At 41.7% G+C, this 13,185-nt stretch overlaps 1 protein-coding gene across 2 annotated transcripts in view; it reads left to right on the top strand.

Moving 5' to 3' along the window:
• The first annotated feature begins 696 nt into the window (after positions 1 to 696).
• Positions 697 to 13,185, top strand: part of LOC103373486 (ubiquitin carboxyl-terminal hydrolase 22) — a 31,980-nt gene continuing 19,491 nt past the window's right edge. The window contains exons 1-2 of one of the 2 annotated variants that reach the window (XM_008303387.1): positions 697 to 1,139; positions 1,977 to 2,009. In XM_008303387.1, coding sequence (XP_008301609.1) covers positions 1,020 to 1,139; positions 1,977 to 2,009 — 153 coding nt within the window. In that variant the 5' untranslated portion in view covers positions 697 to 1,019. The remainder of the gene's footprint in view (positions 1,140 to 1,976; positions 2,010 to 13,185) is intronic. The other variant, XM_008303393.1, reaches the window with a different exon arrangement.

The following is a 13,185-nucleotide window of genomic DNA, read 5'->3' as shown; positions in this document are numbered from 1 at the left end:
CATTTGCATGCTAAACTATATATTTCTGTTCAATGTTTATTTAGGGACCAAAGGTGACTTTGAAGTTGAATCTTGCATCCTTTATGTCTGTGACTGAACACATGCAACATATATCCACTAGGTGGTAGGCTTTTATTGATTAATCTCAAATGGCACTTTACGTTCACTACACCTTCAAATAAGAATGGGTGATTTTTTGCAGATATTCTGATGAAACGTTTGTACTCTAATATCTAGATGTCATCCACTCAATTGACACTAAATTGATACTTCTGCATAAATATTGAGTATATAGTGTGTGCATCAGTGAGAAAGAGGACATCTCTCGACAACAAAATTGAACAGTACTTAATAATTTACGCGCAATAACAACGGATTTAGTAATGATGTCAGGAAAAGCACAACCCTGCACTCAGATAAAATCTGCACCATTCAGAATAACATTGTCGTAAATCCCATATCGGTTTTATCTTCCCGATTACCCTGGATGGGAGGTGTTTTTGTCAAGGCAACGTCATCAATGCAGCCAGTGGTTTAAATCTAACATACAGCCGTACGGAGTGCGCTGTGCTGCGAACCAAGCGCTCCCAACGTGCTGTAAAGTGAACGTAGTGACGTAACCTCTTTGTGTTGGCAAATCATGGTTCACGCTGGGCGGGCATTGTGAAGCTGTAGCTGAGTGTTAGCAGGCTAACTAGAGAAAGAAAGCTAACTAATCGTGAGAGTGGAAGTGGAGCTAACGTTAAAGGAAAGACAACTGTCAAAACAGCAAGGGGAACAGAAATTTTAGTGGAGTGATAATTCTGTTAGATGGCTACACAAACAGATTTATAGCAAGTTAATCAAAGACCGTGTTTGTCAGATGCCCGAGGAGCATTTTGGATACTACATCGATTGTCCCATTTCCAAACGGAAACCATTTCTGGACAGACAGTTCGTGCTAGCTAGCCTAGCTAAGTGAATAATCCAGGAGACTTTTCATTGTCACCTAAAAACCCAAACTGAATGTTTTGTCTGTCATGAGTCCGGCCGGGTGCTCCCATGTGAACGGTTATAAGGTGGATAATTGGAAACAAAATCTTCGAGTCATATACCAATGCTTTGTTTGGAGTGGTACTGCTGAGACCAGGAGACGCAAGGTAAAAACACAGGAACTGCAACGTTAGCTTCAGAAACAGAAGTGAAATAATTTTGATGTGGCACAAAGACAGACACAGAACTGGAGTGCAAATGATGTCCCACATGAAGCACAATCACTGAATGGGCTTGAGCAAGATTCAGGTCTTGCTGAGACTGTACTCAGGCAGCAGTACTCTGGTTAGCCAGCTAGGTTATCACCGGTAAGTTAGCTAGCAAGACTGTGCTTGGTGAACTGCGGACACTTTGCTACAGCACTTTATTTGTCTTTGCTAACTAAAACAACGATAATTCAACCTTTCTGTCGTGATCCAGTCGGTTAGGTTAGCGAAGACTAAACTTGGGTTCTTGGAGAGTTGTGGCCACGGGCTAACACTACCACACCGAGTGGACCCATTGTGTCTGTGCATACACACATACGCGCGCGCACACACACACACACACTAGGTCCACACAAGAGCGGTTCTCTCTTGAGCGTCCTATGCCAGTGTTTTTTTTTTCTGCCCTTGTCATCCACTTACGAGTTTGGATGCTGCGGTTTCAGCTGATTGCTTTACTGCCAATTTGTTTTTGGGCTCATCCCACACCTGCTCGGCCTACACAGCTCTCTGCCATGTGATGTCATCACTGGACTGTGTTGCAGTTTCTCTCACTTTCCCACTCACAGTCTTCCGTTTTGTCAACTTTCTTGTTTTTGTTTGGTGTTGTACAATGATGTTCACATTGAAGAACACAGTTTTAGTTTCAGTGAGGATTGGCAACAATTTGTCACTTGCTCATAAGAAATCCATGCCTCTCTTACATATGTCATGCATTTTTATGTCGTTGTGATAAAATAGGTGCTTCAGAGTGATGCAGGATGGACAGAACTGGTGAGTTGATGTTTATCCCCTCCTTATCTTCACTGACATATTGCAGGTAGTTTAGATGACTACAAGCTGGCTTGCTTTCTCTCCTCCTGCTCATCCGCCTGCCTCAGTGCGTCTTCGTTTAATGGACTGACTATTAGATGTAACACAATCCAGCGGGAGGAATCAACCCTATCTTTTCTATTTGTTGTGATGCACTATTGGAGCCAGAAAGATTACCTGGTGGGAGGGTGGACCATGAGTGGAACAGCAAAAAGCATATCTCAGTTACATTGCGGGCATGTCAAAGCAAATAGCCAGTCTTAAATGGTCGCTGAACCTTCAGCTGATATGGTGTTGTAGTGACATGCTTTCCTCTGACCATAGTGCTCACATTGTCTTTGTTTTTTCTTTCTACACCCTAAAGCACAGCAGAATTAAAAAAAAGAAATTGCAGGAAGGCATTTGAAAATACATGACACAGTTAGCTATTTGTTAGACAGTGTTGTGGGTGACACTGCCACAATTTTATCAGCATTTGATGAAGGTCAATTACAGCTGTCTAGTTTCTTTCTCACCCTCTGCCTGACAGGAATGCACTCAAGAGGAGCTCAGTCAGTCTGTCGCAAATATCGGACTCGTCAGAGGTGCTTTGTTTTGCTTACTTAGTAATTATCACCATTGTTTTGCCCAAACCCCTAGCTGTGTGTAGCAGTCGCAAACATGGATTTTCTTTTACTTTCCGCATCAGTTTTGAAAGCCTTCCTGTCTCCGCAGCCTTCCTGCCAACCGTAGTCTGCCATGTTTTTTGTTTTTTTTTAACCAATCAGTGCATCAGTAGCAATCACCACCTTTCACCTTTGACAAGCACAGTGGCAGTGTACGATGGGTATGGTGATGCTTCCCTGTTTTCAAACTGAGACTTCTCTTTAATGTATGCATGCTGCATGAAGGACCATCCTCCAGGTCTGAATCCACTAGCTGTCATAGTTCTTAAGGATAAATTCAAGTTTTCCATTGAATCCTTGTAGGTCATGTTGCCAAATGCAGGTTTCTATACAATTTAAAACTGCCTCTGGTAATGTAAGGCTGTGTTGGACTGTATTTTTACACTCTGTACTCAATCATCAGACGTCACCTGTCAGTGAAGTTTTTTTCTTTCAATTGAGCACCACCTACTCTCTCCTACATACTCAGTCACAATACACATATGACCTTGGAAGCGTGAAGTACATAACTTACATTAGTCTTTGCTAGCTTTGTGTCATTGCACACTGTATCCAATACTGAAATATAAGATATTCAGATGTTCATTTATGTATGGCTGGAAGGCAGGTAAAAAGAAAAGGGCATACCCCTGCTTTTTTTTTTCTCCACTTTTTTTAAGAAATGCTCCATGCACATACTGAATGATTGTACATCCACAGGGGTGATGCTGTTACATTTTTAAATACAGCTGGAGACAGAGTTTTTGACAAGTTGCACTTAAAATCAGATTTGCACACAAGGGCCTATATTTAAGCTTTGCATGCTGTGTGTTACATCTGCCTTAAGTTCTCTCTGTATTACTTCGTTGTGCTCCAGGATGAATATATCTGAGGAGTCTTGTGCCTCACACCCTCTGTACTGAGCCTCTTTACCATCTAACTCATGTGACATGCAGAGCAGGTGTCGTGCTGCTCCAGTAGTACATAGGCAGTGTATTCTCATGAGGTAAGGTAAGACACTTGCGGTTTTTGTTCAGCCTTGAGTTAGGAGCTTAGATGACTAAGACTGCTGTAACATCAGATGCTGGTAATGTAACATTGTGGTTTATGTATACAAAAACGGTTTCTGACCTTGCTGTGTCAAAATCTTATTTGAATGGATGACAGTGACATTGAGAGGTATTCTAAACGTTAGAATGGTTGATTGTACAAGAGCTTATCACTGCACTGCTTGCTGCATATTCATCTTACAACAGTACACGGAAAGCACTCTAAAATAAAAGAGACGCTTGTGACATCGGGGGAAGTTAGAGGGCATTATCATTCAATAACTTGGTTTTATTAGCCAGGGCCTAGTATCCTGAATTGCTGTTTCTCACCTCTTTCTTTCTTTCTTTCTTTCTTTCTTTCTTTCTTTCTTTCTTTCTTTCTTTCTTTCTTTCTTTCTTTCTTTCATCTGTCCTCAGCAGCCTTCCTGCAAGCGCTCATAATCTCTACCTCAAGCTAAAATCAATTCCCAGGCAATGTACAGGAACATAGATGGAAAACCTGTCACCTGCTCTGCACAAATAGCAAAAAGAATGGCAGTGAGAGGAGTTTGCAGGGGAGACATCATGACCCTGTGTGACATGCAATCTGCTGTGTATAATTTTGGGGACATACGTGTCGTAATTCTTTAAGCATATTCTTTCTAGAAGGAAAACGCTTCATCAAGCTGGAGTGCACATAAAGCTTTACACTGACACAGTGTGTGAAAGGGTGCAGATTTTTTATTTTCATGGACTCTTCTTAGGCCTGAAGCATGATGTCCATATTTAGTAAATATGTTTTATTGTCCACTGCACAATCCATATCTGAATCATTGTGTAATTGTATGTGACACAAATGCCCCATAAAGAAAACAATTCTGTTTAAATGAAGCAGTTTATTAAAGACGCTGCATGAAATGAGATTGCAAAAATAGAGAAGTGTGCAGTTGTGTTTTCTCTTTGGTGTTTATGAGGATCAAATAATAATTAATATTTCTTAATCTGATTTTACTTGGTGCTTTGTTATATTCTGCTCTGATTGAGGCAGCTACATGTCAAGGGCTATTTATTAGTGGGAAGGTCCTAATTGACCATGCCTGTTAGCCAGAGGGGTCACACCCAGTATAGAGAGAAAACAGCTCTGTTTCATATTTCAGAAGAGAAGCTGTTGTTCTTTACGACTCCCCGTTCTGTCTTCTAGAGTCCTTTTCTTTATTTTCACTGTTTCTTGTAATTAATATGAAGTTTTGACTTTTGACATCTGTCTGAGCATTTTTTTTTTTTTTTAGTTTTTTTTCCTCTCTTAATTGATGTTCCACCAGATTACCATGTGCCATTTAAGCAGACCTACACAGAAGGATGTCAGAGCAGCCTGAGGACAGAAACCTGCCCTTTCCTTCAATGGCTGAATTCATTCTCTTTATATAGATTTCTACTGGAGGCCCTAACTCAAGTTATATTCATAATTTATAGTTTATAGAATGGCTGTGATGGTGGATAGTGTGAATATTCATGAAGGACATTTTTTTTTTTTATCTGGGGGTTGCTCCATACAGCAGGATTTGCTCAGTTCAGTATCCTTGTCTACTATAACACTGCCACAATGAATTACTGTGTTATGCAGTAAAACCAGAGCTTTTACTTTAGGTTGAGTGGAAAGTAGATAAGATGAAAGCAGGTTGGGGTTGGCAGAACTTTACAGCCATAACTGCTTTGAAGAATTTGCTGTCACTTTGATTAAAGGGATAAGGGTCATGATTAGAGAACTGACTGAAGTCAACTTTTATTTTCTAGTTTTGATAAATCATATATGATACCAGGGACCATAACCACACCTCTCCCCACAAGTGCAAACCTCCTGTCTGCGTGTGATGAGGGAAGATGAGAGAGAGAAATCATTTGCTAGATGTTGCTGGGTATTTCAGAGGTAGGAAAACGGATATATTTTAAAGGATGACACATTTATGTTACTCCATTCCCTCTCCTGTTCTTTCAGTTGGCACACAGAAATGCACTGAGGCATGGCTCATCCGAGAGAGCGGCTGATTTCTGTGCTATGAGCAGATCTCTTTGTCAGATCTGTCTCCATCACATCATAGGCCTGCTCCCTGACTCATCAGCATACGTTTGTAGCACCGGGATCTATTCCTACAGACTCTTAATATCGCTTGCTCGTTCCTCTTCTGCACTCACTCCCACGTTGCTTCTTCTTTTCCCTTCCTCGCTTTGAGTTTTTTTTCTGTTTGTAAACCTAGTTCAGCCTGCAATTTATGTTGCCTCTTGATTATCCCTTTAACTTGGTGTGAAAAACATTCCACTTGTATTGTTTATCATGTAATAATTAGAATACTGTGGTTATTATACAAAACACAGACTACTTTGTTAAACTGCCATCCTGAGATTTGCATCCAGAATTTATGGATTCTAGGAAATTTTTAGCCAAGCCTCTAAAAGTCTCATTTTCCCCTCTTCCTATTCTGTCCTTTTTTCCTTCATCCAGCTGCCTCGCAGACAGTCTGTGGGTTTGGTGATGTCAGATGTTGGTCTCTGGCCCTCGTCCAGTCCTGTTTTCTTCATGTCCGCATGCTTTCTGTCACTCCCAGGTCTTGCCTAATGTGGCTTTTGGTCTGTCAGTCACCGTGGCTGCGGCTCAGTGACTCAGACTAAACAAATGGCAGAAGGTCTGTGAACTCCTCCCAGAGTAATCGCTGGCCTGGTGTGTCACCTTGGGGTGTCCCTTTCGCATGCTATTTGCCTCCCACTTTTCAGCCATAGAGGCTAGTCTCATATATATTCAGTATCTCGTATCAGCGTCAAGGCTCTATAACACACTTGCCATCTTTTTTGTACTGTATTGCTGGATGAGCTTTCACCTTTGCCATTTTTTCTGGTAAGATATGCTAAAGGAGAGACAACACTTGGTCTCTCACTATGCTTTAACAATCTTCCACCAGAGAGAAGTTCTGTTCAAGTAGATGCAACATTGACATAGGCAAAAGTGGAGGTCAAGGGCATGGGTGGGATGCTCCATATTCACAACTTTACATAAGAATGGTATTTTGCAGTGAGCCTCATCACTTGAGCCTCAAATGTGAATACAATGAAATGAGTTTTTTTTGGACTGAGAAAGACTTTGCGTTTAGATTAAGCTCATCTTGCATCTAGTTCGGCTCTCAGCCCCTCCTTCAAGACAACTTCACTTTGGCTGATTCACTCTTCCATTTTCCCCCTTTGACTAGAAGTGATACTTCTCATTTCACTGTCCAAGAGGCTTTGGACAGGCGTCAGTGCTGCAAAGCATGCTAGTCATGGCCTGAGCCAGCCATTGAGGCTGCTGTCCAGCCATCCCTTAGCACCACCATCTGGCTAATGAGCTGTCAATCACTCTCCAGTGGCTGACCAAGCCCAGAAGCAAGAAGCAATCAATCTCTTTTAGTGTGGACACTCAGTTATTCCCTATTGTTAAAACCTTGGATCCAACTGACAACTTTTCTTAGGATGAGGCAATCTGTCTAAAAATGGTTGTCCATCCTTGTAAAAAAGATGAGGACTGTGGCATTAGACCCATCCAATCTAAATTATTTCTTGGGTCTGCTTTATATAATATCACTTTTAAAGACTCTGTAGTGCACTAATAGCCCTGCTGTGCTTCTGTTCATTGCTGGTCTTAGACTTTTCTGTAGGTAATGTTTAAGGCTCTGTAGACCTTGATTGGTGCAGTGGGAATAAAAAAAGAAATAAATATGCGATGATATTTGAGTCGAGGGAGCCTTTGAAAACCTTTGTGCTGTGACTGTAAGGAGTCCCTCTCTGTTGTGCCTGTGTGCGATTGGGTGAATATGTGCGCTATTCTGGTGGAGTAGCATCGTTGTGGGCATCTGCAAGGTCTGACAAACGATCATGCTGCTTTTTGTTAGCTCCACTGTTAGCCATCTGTGCAGACAAACAGCTGTATGCATGAGCTGCCCTCTTGCTATACGTTTGCCAGTGTTTTTATTTGTTGATTTAATTCTTTTGCAGTCTTTCTGCCTACCAACTGGTGAATCGAGTGATGATTGGCTTGGTGCTCTTGTGTGGTGATTTTTTTCTGCATTGATTCTTATCTTTTGAGGCAGTATGGTTGTTTTTTTAAGCATATGTGTTTGGTGTGTATTCCCTCTCTGACTAGTAAAATATTAATTAAATGCCAGATAGTGTCACAAGCCATCGTTTGTCACTGTGCTTTTTAATTTCCTCAGTTTACTTTCTTTTAGTGGAGATGTCAAGAAGCTAGATTCTATAGGCTGGGGCTTAGGGTTTAGCTATAATGTCCTTATAGCGCAGTGTGACAGTATGAGGATAAACTACACACTCCAACAATCCCTCATGTCTCTCACAACTCAGATTCATTTGGTTGAGGTGGGAATACATTCTCACGCAAAGACCACACAGCGTGTCGTTGTCAACAGAGGTTACAATGAGCTGATGGTGGACAGAGTGAAACGAGAATGGAATGAGATTCATATTGTATACGTCTCCAGGGCAGCTTACTGGGAGTGCGTATTGCAGGCCAAGCATTGTCATGAGGAGATAGTGGGGTGGGGGTGGGAGTGGGGGGGCTACAACATCATCCTGCCAAGGCAGTGACAGGCTGCAGCCCCATGGGGTCAGTCGGCAGCACGTTTCTGGAGCGCCATCATCAGTTTCCTTCCCCAGCTTCCCTCGGCTTGTTCATATTAAATATAGAATCAAAGAGGATTCTGTGTGTGTGTGTGTGTGTGTGTGTGTGTGTGTGTGTGTGTGTGTGTGTCTGACTTCTTGCAGCAAATGTGCAACAATGTCTCTGTGTGTATGCTTGTTTGTGGAGAGACTTTGCATGTGTTTTCAGACATGTTTATATCATACGGTGTGCATGCCAGCCACTGTTAGTTTTGTTGATGTATGAGCATGTGTGTGCTTAGAAGCATGCACAGGCTTATAAGTGTTAGGCAGCATGGTGAGTCACTGTTCTCATATAGCCGGGCTTTTATTCTGTATTGACACTCCCTCCCCTCCCCTCCCTCCTTGCTTCGTTCTTTGGAGCAGCAGGAGCGTGCTCAGTAAAGCCAGACCTTTGTCCACATCATAATTGCCATCGTCATTCTCTCTCCTCAGTTACAGCTCATCACATTACTGGCTACATTTGAATACATGAATGCATTAACTTAAATGCTGAGGGAGGAATAATGCAGCCAGATTGAAAGAATGCAAGTGGAGAACCTGAGTTTGAGGCCTGAATGGCATTTTTAGATGGTTACTGCTATAACATTATAAGATTTATAGCCGTTTGAACATGGTCGTCATTACCCGGCAGTCACTCACAGCTTTAGTAGACCCACGAAGCGTTCGGTGTGATATTAAGTTTATGATAAAGATTCATTGGAGAACTGTTCATTCAGCTAATACCCTTCTGAATCTGCTCTTCTGTCAATCAGCACCTTTGTACATTAGCTGGTCAGTTCCCCTCACACGGTACGCAGCCTAACTGGCCCTTAAAGAGTGCATCCCAGATGGGAGATGCAGCGTAGCGCAGCACGATCATGAGCTTGCTACCTGTCCAACACTTGTTCCAGCCATCTGAGCCAGAGGCTGATCAATAGCCGATCTAATAGAACATTAAAAGCCCTGAGATGCAGTAGAGAGATGCAGGACTGCTGACAGTGAGGAATAGACAGCCTGTGAACCATGGTGAGAGGGAGACAGCAGAGATAGATTTTCTGCCCAATACGATGGTGTTGAAGTTCTGAGAAGGAGGCCAAGGCGTGGCATTGGCAGGATTTCTTGTTTTTGACTTGGTGTTGTGGTACATTGGAGGAGTGGGGATTAACGGTGTTACTGTTAAGGTTGGATGGGTTTAACGAGTCAACTAAAAACACACATGTAGAATATCTGTTTTCTGAACCATCTGTGGTTTAAAGTGTGCAGCCTGTTTTTTTAGTATAGTGCATGCAGGGCTTCATTTACACCTATAAAAACACAACTCGCTCATTCTGTATCCCTTTCTATCCCCTCTGTGCCCTTCTTTTCTCTTTGCATGTCAATGCCACAAGCTCTATCATAAAAGTTTAAAGAGTCTGCTGTAGAGTCTTGGTGGTTTTAGTGATGTAAACACTTTGTTGCCTTTTTCTATCACTCATTATTTATTCTTTTTTGAAAAGCCTCCCTCTCTGCGTTGGCGCTGCCCCTTCTATCGCAAATCCATTCAGAGCTGGCTGGCTAACAGACTGATTTGAATAAAAACAGAGCTTAGTGTCTGCACCCTGAATATCCCCTTTACTGCAATGTCATCAAAAAGTAGCCCATGCCTACTAATGCTCAGCCAAAACACAGACCTGACTGGGAGTTTTGCTGCCCAGCTCTGTGGCAGTGCAGGGTAAAATGCATTTGTGGTGCAGTGTCACACCCATCGCATGTCATGATGCAAGGAAATGAATATTGAATTACTTATGTTCTAAGACTGAAATTGTAATAGATTTTAGGTTGAAATCAAAATTTGAAAAAATGCATCTGGCAAATCGCTAAGGCTGCAATTTAGGATATATGTTATGCAGCATGATTTTAAAATATTCAAGCTGACGGTCGCGGCTTTGATGGGATGATAATGCTTCAACACATCTTTTAATAGTATATAGTTAAAATCAGAAATATTAAAGTCTCTCACCTCAAAAGACATTATAGGGATGTGAATTAAAGATAATGACATAATTACTAGCACCTCACACCTCTCAGTCGAAATCTTTGCCCATTCCTCACGTGCAAAAGCCTCTAACTCAGTGACGTCTGATGACTTTTTTTGCTGCAACTTTAAATCCCACCAAAGATTTTCAGTCAGATTTAAATCTGGTGACTGAGAAGGCCACCCAACGGATGTTCCAGGATCTTTTTCTCAATCAAGGTCTGGTGGACTTGGAGGTGTGCTTGGGATCATTATCCTGCTGGAAAGTCCAATGATCACTAAGATTCAATTTGTCAACAGGCTGCATCACCTTCCTCTTTAAATTGCCTGGTATTTCTGGGAGTCCATGATGCCAGGTACACTATCAAGATTGCCAGTTCCTGAAGCAGAAAAACAGCCCCACATCATCAGTGACCCACCTCCACCGTGGGGATGGTATTCTTCTGGTCATAAACCTGGCCTTTGCATGCCAGACATACTGCTGGTTCATAAGTCCAGTTTGGTTTCATCAGTCCATAGTACTGTCTCCCAAAACTCTGTAGTCTTATCCAGATTCCTCCTGACATATTCTAGTTGACTTTTGATTCCTTGTAGTCAAAAGTGGAGTGGGTCTTGGAGTCCAGACATGAAGTCCTTGTTTTTTCAGTGCACATCACTGAAGCACTTGTACCAGCCTTCATCAGGTCATCTGTAGGTGTCTTGCAGTCACACAGGGGCTTTTCTTAATTGTCCTGACTAAGTTGCTAAGGGCCCTTGATGAAATTTTGGGCTTTCTTCCACAGCCAGGCAGGTTTGTAACTGTTTCATAAGTTTTAAATAAGTTCCTTATAATGCTCCCAATAGTGTCTCTTGGATGTTTAATTCTTTGGAAATCTTCTAATACCCAATGCCCTCCTGGTGTGATGAACTAATCTCCTCTCTCAACTTATGTGGAAGCTCCTTTGTCTTTCCCATGATTGAATTAAGGATCATTATTCCACCAGTTCCCAAAGGGTTAATTATGTTTCAGTCGTGACTCGATAATCCGACACTAAATGTAAAACCTTCTTTTATGTCGGATAGCAAGGCTGTTGGATTGTCAAGACGGAGGTCGAGATACATGATGTTTGAAGGGTAACTTGTTAATATTTATTGTTCATAGTTGTTAGAGGAAGTGACCGGAATGCACAGGCAGTATTTGGCTGCTGATGCCAGATTAGGATAGCGGTCACAGTTCTGTTTCCACCATCGATGGCGGCGGGGGGAGTGGCAGATACGCTCCGCCATTACCATCCGTGTTTACTTCCGCAAATGCTGAGTGCGCTCGCTGCGTGTGACGTCCTTTTGTCCTCTTCTGTGCATGTGTGACACTTTTGAGTTGTATGAAGTTCACACAGCAGATCACATACAAGTCGTATTTAATTGGAAACGTGGACGAACTTGCAAAAAAATCAGATTTCACAAAAAAATCCAATTGAGCATTAAGTCCTGCAGTCTGTACATTACCAATCTGTCAGTCAGGTAATACGCCGTTGTCCTTATTTGTGACATAAAATGTCATGTCGGAATCAAAGGCTGTCAGTATGTTAACGCTGTTTTTTATGGGTTCCGTTCGTTTTTCCTAAAAACCTGTCGGATAGCAAAGTTTTCAGATTGCTAAGGGTCAGAATGTCAAGTCACGACTGTAATTACATAAAAAGTCATAAAGCTTTGAAATAAACAATATTATACAGGGGTTAAATAAATGTGTTATCTTAAAATATACTGTTACACACAAATACCTCATCATACATTTTCTGTGTTGATTTAAAAAAATCCAATAAAATAAATAACAAAAAGACATATATATTGACCCACTGGTACTAATAATACAGTTTTGCATGGTCCTGTTATTTCAATCTTGTACCCACCTGCTCTTATACAGACTTTCTGACCATCTCTGCCCACTCCCACACTCAAGCATCTCAGTTCTACAGAATTTAAGGTTTTTAAGCAACAGTTTAAGTTGAAAATCAGCCTGCTCTCTCCCGCAATAAATGAGCAACACTATAATTTTTTCAAATAATAAAAAACAACATACAGCTGTATGACAGGAGAAAGAAACAGAACTTTATTTGGTTGTGAGCAGTTTATTTGAACAGAAAGCATTCACTCATAGACCAGTCTTCTGATAGTAGCCTGATTGTTCTACCTGCCGACTTCCAACCATTGCTACCTGCCTACCTGCTGGCTGGTTGTTGTTGTTAGTAGTCCTCGATGTGATTCAGCTGCCTCTCCAGTGAGTCTGTCATCCCACGAATGGACTCAAACTTTGCCATCTTGGACTGCAGTGTTTTGCACTATTTTGTAAACAGAGGACAGCATGGCAGACTAGCAGAGTGACAGCAAGTAAACCGACATCCTGAGAGAAGCGTCACCGTGGTGGGGACACAAACCACAGTTTTTGATCAGAACTGTTGAATATAGGCAACCATATGTATACCTAAACATGTAGTCACATGATCTACTGGTGGATTTGTGATTCAGATGGAGATGTGTAATTTTACACCAAAAGATCATTACATTATATTTGGCGTCATCGTCTGCCACTAATGGTATGATGATATCATTGCACTGTTCTAAGTTATGTATTTTGTAGTATCCAGGGAGAAGAATATAAAGGTGTCTGGCGCAACCCTTTTATTTCTCCAGTGCTCAAGTTACACTATTATCTCTCCCGTCAGTAGTTAGCCATAGGTAGACAATGCTGCACAGAGCCATTGTATTAATGTCCCAGAGCTTTAGTTATTTAG

The sequence above is a fragment of the Stegastes partitus genome, unplaced genomic scaffold (assembly GCF_000690725.1).
Source record: "Stegastes partitus isolate 25-593 unplaced genomic scaffold, Stegastes_partitus-1.0.2 Scaffold38, whole genome shotgun sequence".
Lineage (NCBI taxonomy): Eukaryota > Metazoa > Chordata > Actinopteri > Pomacentridae > Stegastes > Stegastes partitus.
This window is presented reverse-complemented; position numbering and strand designations above follow the sequence as displayed.